The sequence below is a fragment of the Crocodylus siamensis genome, chromosome 9, assembly GCF_052110815.1.
Source record: "Crocodylus siamensis isolate JL-2025a chromosome 9, ASM5211081v1, whole genome shotgun sequence".
NCBI classification, from domain to species: domain Eukaryota; kingdom Metazoa; phylum Chordata; order Crocodylia; family Crocodylidae; genus Crocodylus; species Crocodylus siamensis.
Genome location: NC_143403.1, coordinates 67,674,330 through 67,688,715, shown reverse-complemented (window position 1 = coordinate 67,688,715; position 14,386 = coordinate 67,674,330). Strand labels below are relative to the sequence as shown.

The following is a 14,386-nucleotide window of genomic DNA, read 5'->3' as shown; positions in this document are numbered from 1 at the left end:
CCCGTCCTGCCCTGCTCGTCTGCCCTCGCGAAGAGGCCCAGAGAGCGGCACAGGTGTCCTTGGGCAACGCGCTTCGCGACGCTGTCGCTCGAGCCGATCACGTCAGGCCAACGGCCGTGAGGGCCGCCGGCGTCATCTGTGCGCTGAAGGGTCAGGGTCGCCGGGAGCTGCTTCGTCACTGCCGCCAGCGCGAGGGGGAGGTGAGGCGGCCGCTCCCACCGGCGACCCGAGGCCAGGATGGAAAACGAGGAGGAACGGGGATCCCACCCGAAGCCTTGTATTTCCCATTCAGTTGTATTTTGCGGGGGAGTGAGGACTGCCCACATGCATGAATTAAATCCGGTGAGAGGTGGCATGCAACAGCTTTGCTGAAAAAGCTCAGTGGTTCAGCTTAAAAACAAACCCTTCCCATCCAGGAATATATGGAGCCTCAGATCCCAGCTAAACACATGCTTGGCAAAGCCTACATAAACAGGCCCTCCTTGCATCAGAGTCCAAAGATCAACATGCTCAGCTGGAACCGGGTTTATCTACAACAACATCCTACAGGCAGAGAGCAGGGCCCATCCGCCTAGACAGGGCCAAATGAGAATGAGCCGCGGGGGTCTGATCCCCATGCTGCTGCTTTGGCCTAGCCCTGCCAAACACGTCTCTAGTCTCCTGTATCTCTTCTTACTGGAAAATGCAAGTCTCCTCTAATACTGTTGCTCTTTTAAGATCTTGTTTTCAGTTGCTTTACAGCTGCTACCAGACTTGCATTTCTTGGCCTAAACTTTTCCACTTTGGGTTTCTTCCAGAGGCTGAATTTGTTAGAGGCAATGAAAGTGTCCCCTCCCCCCAGACTTAGAGCAAGGACTAAAATGAGGTACAACTGTGGCCTTTTTGTTAGGGTTTAGTTTGGGAGGGGGTTTTCTTCTCTTGTGAAAATCCACCTACATCTGGTCAATAAGCCTGTGCAAACCCTGGACTTGCACATGCTTGGCAGAGCCTTGCTAGGTTTTAGCAGCTGAAATTGCTTTCAAAACCATCCTCACCGAACATGCTCCACTTGCTCATTGCTCCAACCTACAGCTTGGACATGGTTCTGTTCTGGGCTACAGAGGTGAAGCTAGCATTTCTCTGTAACACCAGCCCACTCCTGCGACAGGCTGGTTACCAAGATCAGTAAACCCATGGGCTGGTGAAGCCAAGATCAGTAAACCCACCACAGGCATATGGGGAACACGATGGAAGTGGATTCAGAGGCCCCCAGGCCACACATCAAATGATTTGGATTAAAAAGAATCCTGTTTCGTTGTGAGCACTGTTCTTCTGGGCTGAGTGAGACAGGAGATCTGTTGAAAAAGTAGTATGTGGTCACGTCATTTAAAGACTGGTGTGGTGCCCATATGCAACAGAGCCAAATTAAAGTCACAAGCAATCTTTACTCTGGCATTTCCTAATGCATGCTTGTCTTTGCAACCTTCTGTTCATTTAGTTTAGATTTTTGTGATATGTGCATCCAAGCTAATGTCTGTCTGGTTTCAGTAGGCTTGCTACATTTTGCAGCCTATTATTAGCCAAACAAGGCAGCTGGGTAAGAGCACCAGTACTGAAGCTGTGTCACATTTGCATGCAGTACATCTGAAGGAAGGTCAAAACTCAACTGTCTGAATTCTGGGGGCACAAAGCCATGACCCTTTATCAATGTTTCACCTAAATTACTGGCTTGTATAAGCCAAAAGGTGCTAGACTTGGGAAGAAACTTCTCTAGCTGAATACACCAAAATGTATTTCCTGTGATCAGGGAAGGAGATGACCACTGCCACTTCCTAGCTACCTGGAGCGTTCCTCCATACAGCCTGGACCAGCGTTTCTCAACCTGTGAACTGTGACTCAAACTTTAAAAATAGGTTTTCCTTTAAAGGAGAATACCATGGGAAATGGGGCTTTTCCCTTGCAGGCCTGTAGCCTGTGAGGGGCTGCTTGGGCCCCCCTGCCCTACACTGGGGGGCTAGGACCTGGCCATCAATGTTGACAAATGGGTTCTGGTACAAAAAAAAGGTTGAAAAGCACCGCTCCAAACCAGTGGTGTCCAAACTTTTTTCATGCACCCCTATCAGTAAAACAATTTTGAGGATGCACCCCCTATCAGTAAAACAATTTTAAGCACATGCCAATATATTTATATAAATATACATATAAATAGAAGCGCTATTTTCTTCCCGTACCCTGATGGATCATCTTGCACACCCCACTTTGGAGACCACTGCTCTAAGGGGACACACGTACCAGGATCAAGGTGTGCCAGGACAGCTTCCACCTTTGCAGCTCAAAGACTCTTATGCCTTCAGCAGCCTGAACAGCAAAAGACTGCATTGGAATTGCCATCTCAGCCCAACCCTGAATGAGGTGGGCTCCAAAACCTGAATTAGTTGCTCACATCCTTTTCCTGCCCAGCTTTAGTTTATCATCTTTCTGCCTTGTGTAAGTCTGGCTTAGTATGGTCACGACCTCTCTCTTGCAACAGTCGGTTTCAATGGTCTGTAGGGCCAGAGGCTGTGCCCTTATTTCCCCAACAGTAAAGGAGTATCATAGAAATGTTTTTCTGTTTCTCCCCTGCTCCTGGAAGGGGCACATCTTTTTCCCAAAAAGGAAGCAGACTCAGACCTTAGGAACTCTCAGCATCTCAACTGTTATAGGAAAAGCCCTGCCAAATGGTCATCTTTCTCTGATAATTCCCTACAGCCAGAGGTCTGGGTAGTACTCAGTATTTAGAAATGTGGGGTTTTTTTGTTATTAAATGTTTATGGGTGGGAATATAAAGGCCATTCTCTGCTCTGAGCTCTGCAGGCAAACTTATTTTTTTTAACTTGCAGAGTGAGTTGTTGCATCAATACCCTCTAGGAAAACTAGGGTCCGAAAAACTCATTTAAATTTCCAGCTTGACGCAATAAACACCACCTTTTTTGAACATTTTTTTATTGCAGGTTATGCCTTATATTCATACATTCCAATGGCAAATACAATACTGCATTATATTCTGTACATGTATAATGCTTTTAATCTTGTCCATTTGTATCTAAACTTGTGTATGCTCTTGCCCACATGCCTGTACCTTCACTCACTTTTCACTACTTTCCTAACAAGTCTTATTCTGCACCTTGCCAAACTCAGTTGTCAAGGTCCTGTTCAAAACATCCAGTTCCTCCCCTCTCATTCTCCCTTAGTCTACCAAGACTGACCCTATATCAAACTACATTATGGTCCTTGTTTTCATCCATTTATAGCCAAGGCATTTGACATTAAACTCATTTTTCCACTTTTAAACCTATAGTAAGAGCTACTGATTTTGAGCGAAATCTTCTCCCCCCCCACTCCCCCATAGGTGACCCTGCTCACTTTAAACCATTGTGGAATTTCAGTAGTTCAAGCTCTCTTAAACCATTCTTGACTACACATTCAAAGTACAACTTTGGCCCTCTTCAATATGTTGAATTATACCAAAGGTATCGTTACTGGGCACAAGAGGTATAGGGAGGGAGGGTGGGGAGAAGAGACAACCTTAGAACTGCAGTAAGCAAGCTCAACCTCAGCCAGAAAGGTAGATCCACAATTCAGTATGTCATTTTTATTCAGTTACAAGCAGTCAAGTCACATTAACATCTTTTCAGACACAAGTGAGTCTCCAGCAAGCACTGAAGCATTACCAAAGGGCACTGAAGTGGTGTCTGAGAAATGAGTTGTAACTGTTGGTTCACTCCCATCACTTCCATTCTGTTTTGAGATAGCATGAAAATACCTAATCAGCCATCCCCTGTAAGTCAAAAACCCATTGGTTTGGACTGCAAGATATGCTGCACAGTACATATTACTGCTTTGATTAGGAACACTGGTTCAGTTTGTTTTAGCCAAGTGTATCTGAAGAGTAAGATTTAAGCAGCCCCTTGGTTGCCATTCAAGGAAAAAAACATTTAAATTTGCATAAATTAGGTCAGGGAGAGGCACAGTGATTTTAAGCTTGCTACTCTCTCCACTGAGAGGTGGAGAAACTACACAAAAGGATACTAGGTTGTGTTAAGAGATGCAAGTAAATTCAAGTAACTAGCTTTTTAGAACCAGTTCTACTTCTTTCACTGATAGCAATAGCATTCATGTAACTCATATTGATACTGTAAATTTTCCATTTTAAAAGTGGGTATTATTCATCCCTTGCAAAAGCAGATACAACATGAACTACGAGACCCCCTCCCCCTTCCCAAAACACTTCTGGCGATTGATTTTGGGACTAACAACCCGCAAACAAGGATTCTCATCTTTCATATAGAAACTGCCCAGTTTCAAATGCAGTCTATCAAGTACAGACTTGAGACCCAGTGATGCACTAGACTGCAATGCCTACCTGGTACTGCTGAGCCAATCCAATCTCTCTAGCTAGTTCTCTCCTGTAGCAGATCTGATGTGCACCCTTCCTTGCGATTGGCAGCTATTCCAGCAAGTTTTGTATTAAAATTTAGTTCATTTGACTTCCTTCCCTTGGTAGTGATAAGTTGGAATCATTAAGTCCCAACTGTAAGAATAAGTTAATTTACTGACTGATTACAAGTTTTAGATGCACATGCCTTATAGTGCAACAGGCAAAAAGAAAAAAAACAAACAAGAGATTTGACTTGATCTGCATTAGCCTACTGTTCTAATTATAGCATGCTAACCTTGTCTTTAGTATGTAAAGGTAATCAGAAATGCTATCTGAATTACTTGTTTCAGATAACCTAGCCATAGTATCACTGTTTATGGAATTCTTTAGTTGTGATCACAAATGCTATACAGCAAATCCAAAAGTTGCTTAAATAGAAGGGATGTGCAAAAACTCTAGCAGGAAGCAGTGTTGCCATACAAACACCCACAAGCCTTCAGCTCAAAAGCAGCTTAATTTGCCTGAGAAGTCTTAAAGGTGACACGTTTATGCTAAACTTTTAGAATACCTGTAGTGTTCCACAATTTATTCCCCCGTAGAGATCTCTTAAGCAGATGTATTGCATGCAGTTGTTTTGTACCGCTGCGTGAACAAGTTTACAGGGAATCTTAACTTTTTTTGCCTTCCTTCTCCCATGAAGATACTGATATTGAAGTCCTCAAATACTTTCAACTCATCAGCCCACAGAAACTATTATCTGGCCACTAATCCACATACATTGCATCTTCCATCCATTAGTCACTCATTTTCTCTGGGGTTTGTCTAAGCAATTAATTTACCTTAACTAGCAACTGGCTACTAGAGGGGTATAAAGCTTAATATTAAAGCTTAATTAAGATTAGTCTAATGCTGGGTTTGCATACAACAAGAATTCAGGGAAACCTGACATTTAGACCTTATCACCTATTCAACATGCACAACCACTGCAGCGAAGGTAATATACTAACAGGGACAGCAATTCAGTTTGTCAGCTATGTTTGCCACACTAGATGAATATGAACTACAACTAAGCATTTGCTTACTAGTGTAATTTAAAGAGACATCAACTTAGTGAATGCAACAGCTTTATTGGGATGAAGTGCAGTGAAATCATCACATGGATGCCAGCAGTATATAGCTAGTTCAGTTACCACCCCTCAGGCGCAGCACCAGATGCAGGGTGGACTCCTTTTGGATGTTGTAGTCGGACAGGGTGCGGCCATCTTCTAGCTGCTTGCCAGCAAAGATCAGCCTCTGCTGGTCAGGGGGAATGCCTTCTTTGTCCTGGATCTTGGCCTTCACGTTCTCAATGGTGTCACTGGGCTCCACCTCGAGGGTGATGGTCTTGCCCGTCAGGGTCTTCACGAAGATCTGCATGCCACCCCTCAGGCGCAGCACCAGATGCAGGGTGGACTCCTTCTGGATGTTGTAGTCGGACAGGGTGCGGCCATCTTCCAGCTGCTTACCAGCAAAGATCAGCCTCTGCTGGTCAGGGGGAATGCCTTCTTTGTCCTGGATCTTGGCCTTCACGTTCTCAATGGTGTCACTGGGCTCCACCTCGAGGGTGATGGTCTTGCCCGTCAGGGTCTTCACGAAGATCTGCATGCCACCCCTCAGGCGCAGCACCAGGTGCAGGGTGGACTCCTTCTGGATGTTGTAGTCAGACAGGGTGCGGCCATCTTCTAGCTGCTTGCCAGCAAAGATCAGCCTCTGCTGGTCAGGGGGAATGCCTTCTTTGTCCTGGATCTTGGCCTTCACGTTCTCAATGGTGTCACTGGGCTCCACCTCGAGGGTGATGGTCTTGCCCGTCAGGGTCTTCACGAAGATCTGCATGCCACCCCTCAGGCGCAGCACCAGATGCAGGGTGGACTCCTTCTGGATGTTGTAGTCGGACAGGGTGCGGCCATCTTCCAGCTGCTTACCAGCAAAGATCAGCCTCTGCTGGTCAGGGGGAATGCCTTCTTTGTCCTGGATCTTGGCCTTCACGTTCTCAATGGTGTCACTGGGCTCCACCTCGAGGGTGATGGTCTTGCCCGTCAGGGTCTTCACGAAGATCTGCATGCCACCCCTCAGGCGCAGCACCAGGTGCAGGGTGGACTCCTTCTGGATGTTGTAGTCAGACAGGGTGCGGCCATCTTCTAGCTGCTTGCCAGCAAAGATCAGCCTCTGCTGGTCAGGGGGAATGCCTTCTTTGTCCTGGATCTTGGCCTTCACGTTCTCAATGGTGTCACTGGGCTCCACCTCGAGGGTGATGGTCTTGCCCGTCAGGGTCTTCACGAAGATCTGCATGCCACCCCTCAGGCGCAGCACCAGGTGCAGGGTGGACTCCTTCTGGATGTTGTAGTCAGACAGGGTGCGGCCATCTTCCAGCTGCTTGCCAGCAAAGATCAGCCTCTGCTGGTCAGGGGGAATGCCTTCTTTGTCCTGGATCTTGGCTTTTACATTCTCAATGGTGTCACTGGGCTCCACCTCGAGGGTGATGGTCTTGCCCGTCAGGGTCTTTACGAAGATCTGCATCTTTACCTGAGGGAAACGAGGCACAAGGACACTCTTTAGCACCCCCGCACGTTTTCACGGCGCCTTCACCCTACCCATGACCCCAGAGCGCGGGAGACCAGCTCGGGACCGGATGGGGCCCCGGGCTCGGGCCGCTCCGCCCCTCCTAGTGACGTCACAGCCACCAGGCGCGCGCGTCATCCTAGCGGGAGGGGCCAACGCAACAGCCCCGGTCTCGCCGGCCGCCATCTTGGTGCACTCACGGCTATGCCTCAGGCCTCCCTGGCACAACAGCGCCGCCACCACCGCTACCGTCCCCGCTTCACCGCGGCCCCACCACACCGCTTCGCCATCCTGGTCTTCCCCGTCCCCTCCCCCGTCCCGTCCCGTCCCGTCCCCCCGGTGCTTACCGCGAGACAAAGTTGTGCAACTCCTACTAAAACGGCGTCCGAGCGGATCTGACTGCGCAACACGACACGACCGGACCTTTTATAGAATCGCCTCCTCCGAGATCCCTCCGCCGGGACTATCTAGACGCTAGATAGTCCGGCGCTAGTGGAGGGGGCGGGGCGGCGTGTGGCGCGGCGCGGAAGGATACGGGCAGAGCCGAACCCTTTACAGGCGGGTGGGTGGGAGTGCGCCGCGGAGGGGCTCAGACGATCGCTTTGTCAGAGCCCGCCAGATCCCAAGGGTCCTCGCTAGATCGAGCCAACGGATCCTGGTTAAAGCCAAAGCAGCCAGCTAGATTCTTTTGCTGGGAACAAAGGTTCGCAGTGGATCCCTCTGCCCGAGCCAGTGACTCACAAATTCCTTTGTTACAGCCAAAGGATCACAGCGCAGTGGGTCCTTTGGTTAGATCCAAAGAAATCCCAGGTAGATCCCTGTTGCAGCTGAGTGGCCCCACCACATTCTTGTATTAGATCCAAAGGGACACCCTTTAAATGCATAGGACCCCACTAGATCCCTTTGTTGGAGCCAAAGGACCCCACTTTAGTCCTTTATTAGATCCAAAGGATCCCCTGTTCGATCCAAAGGACCCAGCTGGGTTACTTTGTTGGAGCCAAAGGATCACAGTCGATACGTCTGTCAGAGCAGATGGGTCACAGATTCCTCTGAGAGCCAAAGGATCCCAGGAGATCCCTTTGCTGGGGCTGAAGGAGCTGGCTGGACTTGGCCCCAGGTTCCTACAGAAGCGTATCGGGGAGCATCGGGATGAGGGAGGCCACCTGCCCCCCAGGGCACCCCGAGGGAAGACGAGGCGGGGGGTCACAAGGCGCTGGAGGAGCGTTTTAGACTGGACGTAGTACAGAAACACGGCTTTACTGTCCGAGCGTCCAGAGTCTGGAGGAGACTCCCCCCGGGCAGTGAGAGCACCTACTCCCGACACTGCCAAGAAACGTTTGGATGCTGATCTTGCTGGGATCCTTGGGCCCCAGCTGACTTGCTGCCCCTTGGGCAGGGGCTGGATGTGCCGATCTCACGAGGTCCCTTCCAGCCCTACCGTCTGTGCAATCTGTGAAATCCTCCAGGCGGAGCTGCCAGCCCGAACGAGCACCAGGCCAGCCGGCGCTGGGGCTGCTCGGGGGCAGCATGGATCCCAAACCCTTCCCTGGCAGCCCCCAAAGGAAGCAGCTGCCTAAGCAGGGCCGCAGATGACGGAGGGCCGCAGAGCAACTGGGAAGGAGCCGAGGCCCAGCAACAGCTGGCAAACTGGCCAGAGCAAAGCTGATCGCTGCATGCAAACGATGCACGCCGACTTTACAGTGCCACGGGGACTTCCCTGGTCTCCAAGTGCTCTGCTCTTATTACAACTTACTCTGCATTATACGTCAAAGCAGCCAAACTTCCAGCTGGTCGCTGAAGTAAGGGTCCCTCGGTTTCGGATCCAACCAGGGCTAGGATTGCAAGGCAGGGGGCCGCATTGTGGGCGCTCCTCCTCGCTGGACGTGGATAGCAGCTCCAGTCTAGAGTGTGTTGGCCAGGTGGAAGTAAAGGGTGGCGGTGAGCCTATCGCTGTTTGATTTAAAAATAACCCGTCTACAAATCACACAGCAAGCTGCTCTGATGCAGGGGAAGTTCACAGCATGAATAGGAAAGTTTCGATATTTGGAAAAAAAAAAAAGGCTTGATTTGCAAGCTTTGGGGCACAGGCACGGATTGGAAACTTAGCTAAGTTTTACACCCTGCATCTGTCTTGTTTGTCTGTGTAAATGGCCTGGCCCACACCAGCGGGGGCGAATGCCAGCCTCGGGCCTGAGTCCTGCACACACAGGCCTCTCCAGCATGGTTTGAAATGCTCTGCTGGATGGGAAGGCTTTCCTGAGCTAGGCTGTGCGCCCCTTAAATGCCCACAGAGGCACCTCGCTGCTTCCCTCGGTAGCACGCTCACAAATCCCTCTCTCCTTTGCTGCGATCCCGAGACGTTAGGGACGAGACCTGTCACACTCCCTCGTTGTCTCCTGCCTCTCACTTGTGCGAGGCACCCCACAGACAGGCATCGCCGGGGGCCTGAAACAAGGCTCTGCCCGCACGTCCAGACTGAGCGCAAGCAGCGCTCACCGAGTCAGGGCCGTGGCAGTGGCATCTCCAAAACCATCTCCCAAGGCTGATCACGGCTTCAAGGCTGCTACGAAAAGCCTTGACAGCCAGAGCAGTTGTGAAACTGGCCTTTCCAAGGCTGCTTCTGGGGCAATTAAGGGGAGGGCAAGGAAGTTACTCCAGGGGTGAAAGACTCGGTGCCCCCGGTGCCTCGTGCAGAGTGTAATGGCTGTGCAGGTGATCGATGTGTGGGGCCGCGCCAGCTGCGGGCATCGACTTAGGGCGGCACGGGGTTGCCCTGAGCTTCGTGATGCCCTTAATAGTGTGCAAGAGGAGCGTGCCGGTCCGTGCACAGCCCCTCGCACTGCAGAGCCCAGCTTCCGGGCCTTCTCACGCCCAGAATAGCTGCAGTAATCCCCCTCGGGGCAGGGATCTTCTTTCCAGGTTCAGTAAATCCCCTTGTGTCAGGGACCTTCTTTAGGGATCTTCTTTCCAGGTTTATCTGTAAAGCAAGTAGGAACTTGGGGCTGCGTGCAATGCAGAGTAACCGCAGGCCCCCGCGTCAGATGCGACACGCCTGTCCTCTAGGCCACGGCCTTGCAAATCAAGCCTGTTTTTTGGGGGCGGGGTTGCAAATATCTAATAAAAGATCCCACCTCTGCCACGGGTTCCGATTCCTTCTGTGACTGGAGCCGCCAACGGGGCTTTTCCTGCACCGGATCTTCTTTAAAATGAGCAGTCGCCGCCGCGCACGTGAGCATCGAGGATGTTGCCAGGAAAAGAGACCGGCGACAAAAGTGGAGATGCCGGGGATTGAACCCGGGGCCTCATACATGCAAAGCATGCGCTCTACCACTGAGCTACATCCCCGCTGCCTGCAGCCGCTGCCGGGCCGGCGGGATCTGGCTGCGCCGCCGCGCACGCCCCGCAGCTCCCAGGCCAAATGCCTTTTTCTTTTCTTTTCTTTTTTTTTCGCACAAGGAGGTGGCTCTTAAAAAGCACCGGATGGATGCGCCGGTCCTGGCAGGGCGCTGCGTTTCGATACTTGCCAAAAAAAACAAAAACAAAAAAGCGAGGAACAGCTCAGAAATGTTGGTGGGGAGGGAAAAGTAGGCGCTCTCCCCGTCGGGGAATCGAACCCCGGTCTCCCGCGTGACAGGCGGGGATACTTACCACTATACTAACGAGGAGGAGCTGGGAGCTGCCCCCGCCAGGGTCCCCTTTCAGAGGCGGCTGGGTGCGGGCGCTGCGGCGCACAGCAGGGTGCAAAATGCGCGCGGGATCCTTCTGCTGCGCACCTTGGCTGCAAAGTGCACGTCTGAAGCTAAAAAGCATCTGCCGAAACCCGGGATCGAACCAGGGACCTTTAGATCTTCAGTCTAACGCTCTCCCAACTGAGCTATTTCGGCGGGTGTCAAGGCTGCCTGCAGCGCGCACATACCAGTGCGCCCAGGACGGGCACGCGGCACTTGAACCGGGTCGGACCTGGCTTCCCCCGCTCCTCCTCTCTCCCTCGCAGCCTCCAGCATCTCAGGTCTGGCCCAGGGCCTCTGCCCTGCTCCAGAGCTGGTTCTGGGCATCGTTTCCCCATCCGGTACAGGGGAAATCAAGCCAGCCGGGCGAGTTTGGACCCCTTGCAAGCTGGTGTGGGGGGTCCCGGCTCCGTCTACATGGAGCAGGGCTGGGGTAGGCCCCATAGTTAAACCGGGGGGGGTTGTCCTATTTTGTAGAACTACTTCCATGGCAAAAGTCATCGTGAAGTCAAGAGAGCAATAGGAAACAGGGAAAGTGGCGAAGAGCCGCTCCATCGATACCGTACCTCCGCTCCTGCTGGTCCCGAGCTAACTTTTAGTATCAGCCCTCTCTTCGCCAGAGATAAGGATAAAAATAATCAGACAATGGGAAAAAAATGACCATTTTCGGGCCCCGTTTCTGTCTGGGCGCGCGGGTCTGCCCTCCGTGTCTAGGACAAGCTGGGTGTAAGCCATTCCTCAGCTAGAGCTTGCCTCTAAAAGCCATAGCCTTGCTCCTGCACAGACCTACACACTTGTTTAATTGTGTGCTTGGTGGGTCCAGTTCAGAAAAGACAAGCAGAAAGCACTGGCTGAACTGCCCCGCGGGTCCGCAGACACGGAAGGGATTCGAGTGCAAAGTCAAGGCCATGCACACATCAGAGTTAGCTCATCGGGCATTACTGAGCACCGGTGATTTTTAATTCTTCCCCTCGGGAACTTTACTTTATATGTTTGTATGAACCGGAAATGAGTTGTAAGAGTTCCTGCTTCTGCACACGTGCCCAGGAGGGAAGGGATAAAGCCCAGCTGAGAGTTTTCCTCGGGGGCAGAGTGTGGTCTTTTGTCTTCTCTGACCCTATTTGCAAATATACCTTTTGTGTTGCTAATAGTGTGTGTCTGAGAGTTCCTCGCCTCCGAGAAACGAACCACAACATTTTTGCAACATCTCCTTCAAACCACTGCAGTCGGTCTCACCCGGTCGCAGCATCACAACAGCCTGTTTCTCTTCCCTTGCAGGAAACACTGGATGTATTCGTGTCAGCGTGGGCTCAACCGACCGCAAACGGTGGCCATTGAAGCCTGCAGCCCAGCGGCTTTGTGACACCTGAAAGAGCCGTTTAGAAAGGAGGAAGCGCTGAAGAGGAAGCAAAGCCGCACGGCGGTTTCTGTCACCGGTTTGAGCTGCAGAGATGTCCCCGGATGTGGCCTGCAAGGCCCCTCGGGCCTCTGGCTCTGCCCACGCACCGTGGACCCTGCAGCCTGCAGTGTCAAACACCGCTGCCTCCAGCACTGGCACTTTGTGGCCTCACATGCTGCTTTGCTTTCTCACCCTGAAGAGGAGAGGCTGATTGCATGCCAGCAAGGAGAGGTGCTGCTGGGATCTCCATAGCAGGCCTGTGCTCCCTCGAGGCCCGCACCCTGCCCCATCCTGCTTTGCTGCTGCGTGTCTCGGGCACCCTTGGCACCAGGGGGGGCTCCGCAGAGATCACCCAGGGGACCCTTGCAAGGTCTTGGTCCAGCTGCAGCGTGCAAGGGCTGCCGTGGGCACGGGTGCATCCAGCCCGCGATTATGCAGACAGGCCACGCACGCCCGCTGTGCTTGCTCGCTGGCAAAGCAGATGAGCCCCTGGAAGAACTATACAAGGGGTCCTAAAATAAATCTAGGTCCAAGGAGCTTCAGCTTGCAAGGCTGCAGCTTGCAAGGAAGAGCTGAGCGCTTCTCCTGCAAAGAGCAAAGGAAAAAGAAAGAAAGAAAAAAATTAAGCAACCTCCCCGTCGGGGAATCGAACCCCGGTCTCCCGCGTGACAGGCGGGGATACTTACCACTATACTAACGAGGAGCGGCCTGGCGGCGCTGCCCCCGGGCGGGTCTTTGCCGCCGGCCCCGCTCGCTCCCGGCATCTCCGCGCCCGGCGCCGCTGCCCCGGCTCGGGGCCCGCCCCTTCCCCCGGCCCCGGCAGGCGGGCGAGGGGTGCAAGGGGCAGGCTGCGGCCGCACGGTGCAGCGGGGAGGCGGGCTCGGCTCGGCTCGGCTGCCGCCAGGGAGGAGAAGCAAACGACTCCCCCCGCCCCGGGAGGAGCGCGGCACGGCCATGTGCCGGCTCTGTGCACGGCTGCCGGCAGCCAGGGGATGTAGCTCAGTGGTAGAGCGCATGCTTTGCATGTATGAGGCCCCGGGTTCAATCCCCGGCATCTCCACTTTTTATTTTTTTTTTTTTTCCTCCTGCTTTTTTTAAGACCAGGCTTCTGCTCCCAGCCCTTCCCCCTGCCGGGAGTTGCTGCTTTTAGTTAAAAGCTGCTAGCGCCCAGGGATGGGCACACTTGCTCGGCTCTAGAGGCCGCCAACCTCCCCTTTCCTGGGGGGAAGCTGATGCAAAAGCACTGCAACAAATGCTCACACCCGGCCTTGCCCCTCCAAGGGCTGCGCTGTGGCCCCCAGGGAGAGCGGTGCTAGAAAACACCGTCCCCTTGCGAGTGCCGGAAGGGAGCCATCGCATGCAGGGTTAAAACGGCTACGGCGCATTGCCACCGTGAAAATAAGGCCCCGCGCAGGCTGCTAGATTTCCAAGGGCAGCTGAACACAGATGAATTTAGCAGACGTGCATTTACGCTGGCTTAAACTTGCGGCAGGGTAAACGATTGTGCAGCAAGCAGGAATAAGCCACTGTCTACACGCGCAGGAGTTCGAGCGCATTAACTCTGTGGGCCGACTGACCGGGGACTAGGGCGGCCATCGCAGAGGACATCGCGGTTTTCTGCTCCTCTGGCCTCTATCGACACGAAACCCGACGTCTTTATGTCCTCTATTTTTCTCTTTGAGGGAATATAGTTTTCAAGAAAAAACAGAGGGCAGAAAGGCATCAGTTTTATCAATATTGGACAACTGGACTGTCCTCTGATCGCCACCCTACTTAGTCCGCGCACACGCGTGCACACACACACACAGTGCTACTGCGCAGTAAGGCATCTACACGTGTTACTGCACAGTAACTAATTGGGTGTAAATCTGATACCTGAACGATGCAGGTATCAAACTTACACTCAAATGGGCATAAATTGCCATATTCACTGCACAGTACACGTGTGCACCTGTAGCCACCCCCCTACTGTGCAGTAATTTCGGCTACTGCGCAGTAAAGGTGCACATGTAAATGTGCCCTATTGGGGCAAATCAAGCCCTTGGGGTCTGTCCAGCACTAGGGAAGGACAGGCACTTGCCACAGGTCAGCTTCCTGGGCGTAACGCTCCTGCGCTAAGGCCAAGGCTCCTTTCACGGATTAATTGCACATGAATTTGCTGAGCGGCACCACACAATGCCAGCACGGCACCCGCAGACCACAGCTGCGCACCCAGGATTAAGAGAGCTGCTTGGGGATTAGCTGTAAAGCACTGAGCTCTGTCAT

General features: G+C 52.4%; 1 protein-coding gene and 5 non-coding genes across 6 annotated transcripts; 1 reads left to right on the top strand and 5 right to left on the bottom strand.

The window, feature by feature from the left end:
• Window positions 1-3,515: 3,515 nt before the first annotated feature.
• UBC (ubiquitin C) lies at window positions 3,516-7,490 on the bottom strand. The gene is made up of 2 exons (XM_090063704.1): window positions 7,342-7,490; window positions 3,516-6,958 (listed from the first exon to the last, which is right to left on the bottom strand). The coding sequence occupies exon 2, from the start codon at window positions 6,950-6,952 to the stop codon at window positions 5,579-5,581; it is 1,374 nt and encodes a 457-aa protein (XP_089919830.1). The 5' UTR covers window positions 6,953-6,958; window positions 7,342-7,490; the 3' UTR covers window positions 3,516-5,578.
• Window positions 7,491-10,267: 2,777 nt separating this feature from the next.
• TRNAA-UGC (transfer RNA alanine (anticodon UGC)) lies at window positions 10,268-10,339 on the bottom strand. The gene has a single exon. It is a non-coding gene; the product is annotated as a tRNA-Ala (tRNA).
• A 248-nt stretch (window positions 10,340-10,587) lies between these two features.
• Window positions 10,588-10,659, bottom strand: TRNAD-GUC (transfer RNA aspartic acid (anticodon GUC)). Its single transcript has one exon. It is a non-coding gene; the product is annotated as a tRNA-Asp (tRNA).
• Window positions 10,660-10,805: 146 nt separating this feature from the next.
• Window positions 10,806-10,878, bottom strand: TRNAF-GAA (transfer RNA phenylalanine (anticodon GAA)). Its single transcript has one exon. It is a non-coding gene; the product is annotated as a tRNA-Phe (tRNA).
• Window positions 10,879-12,752: 1,874 nt separating this feature from the next.
• Window positions 12,753-12,824, bottom strand: TRNAD-GUC (transfer RNA aspartic acid (anticodon GUC)). Its single transcript has one exon. It is a non-coding gene; the product is annotated as a tRNA-Asp (tRNA).
• A 285-nt stretch (window positions 12,825-13,109) lies between these two features.
• Window positions 13,110-13,181, top strand: TRNAA-UGC (transfer RNA alanine (anticodon UGC)). Its single transcript has one exon. It is a non-coding gene; the product is annotated as a tRNA-Ala (tRNA).
• Window positions 13,182-14,386: the final 1,205 nt, after the last annotated feature.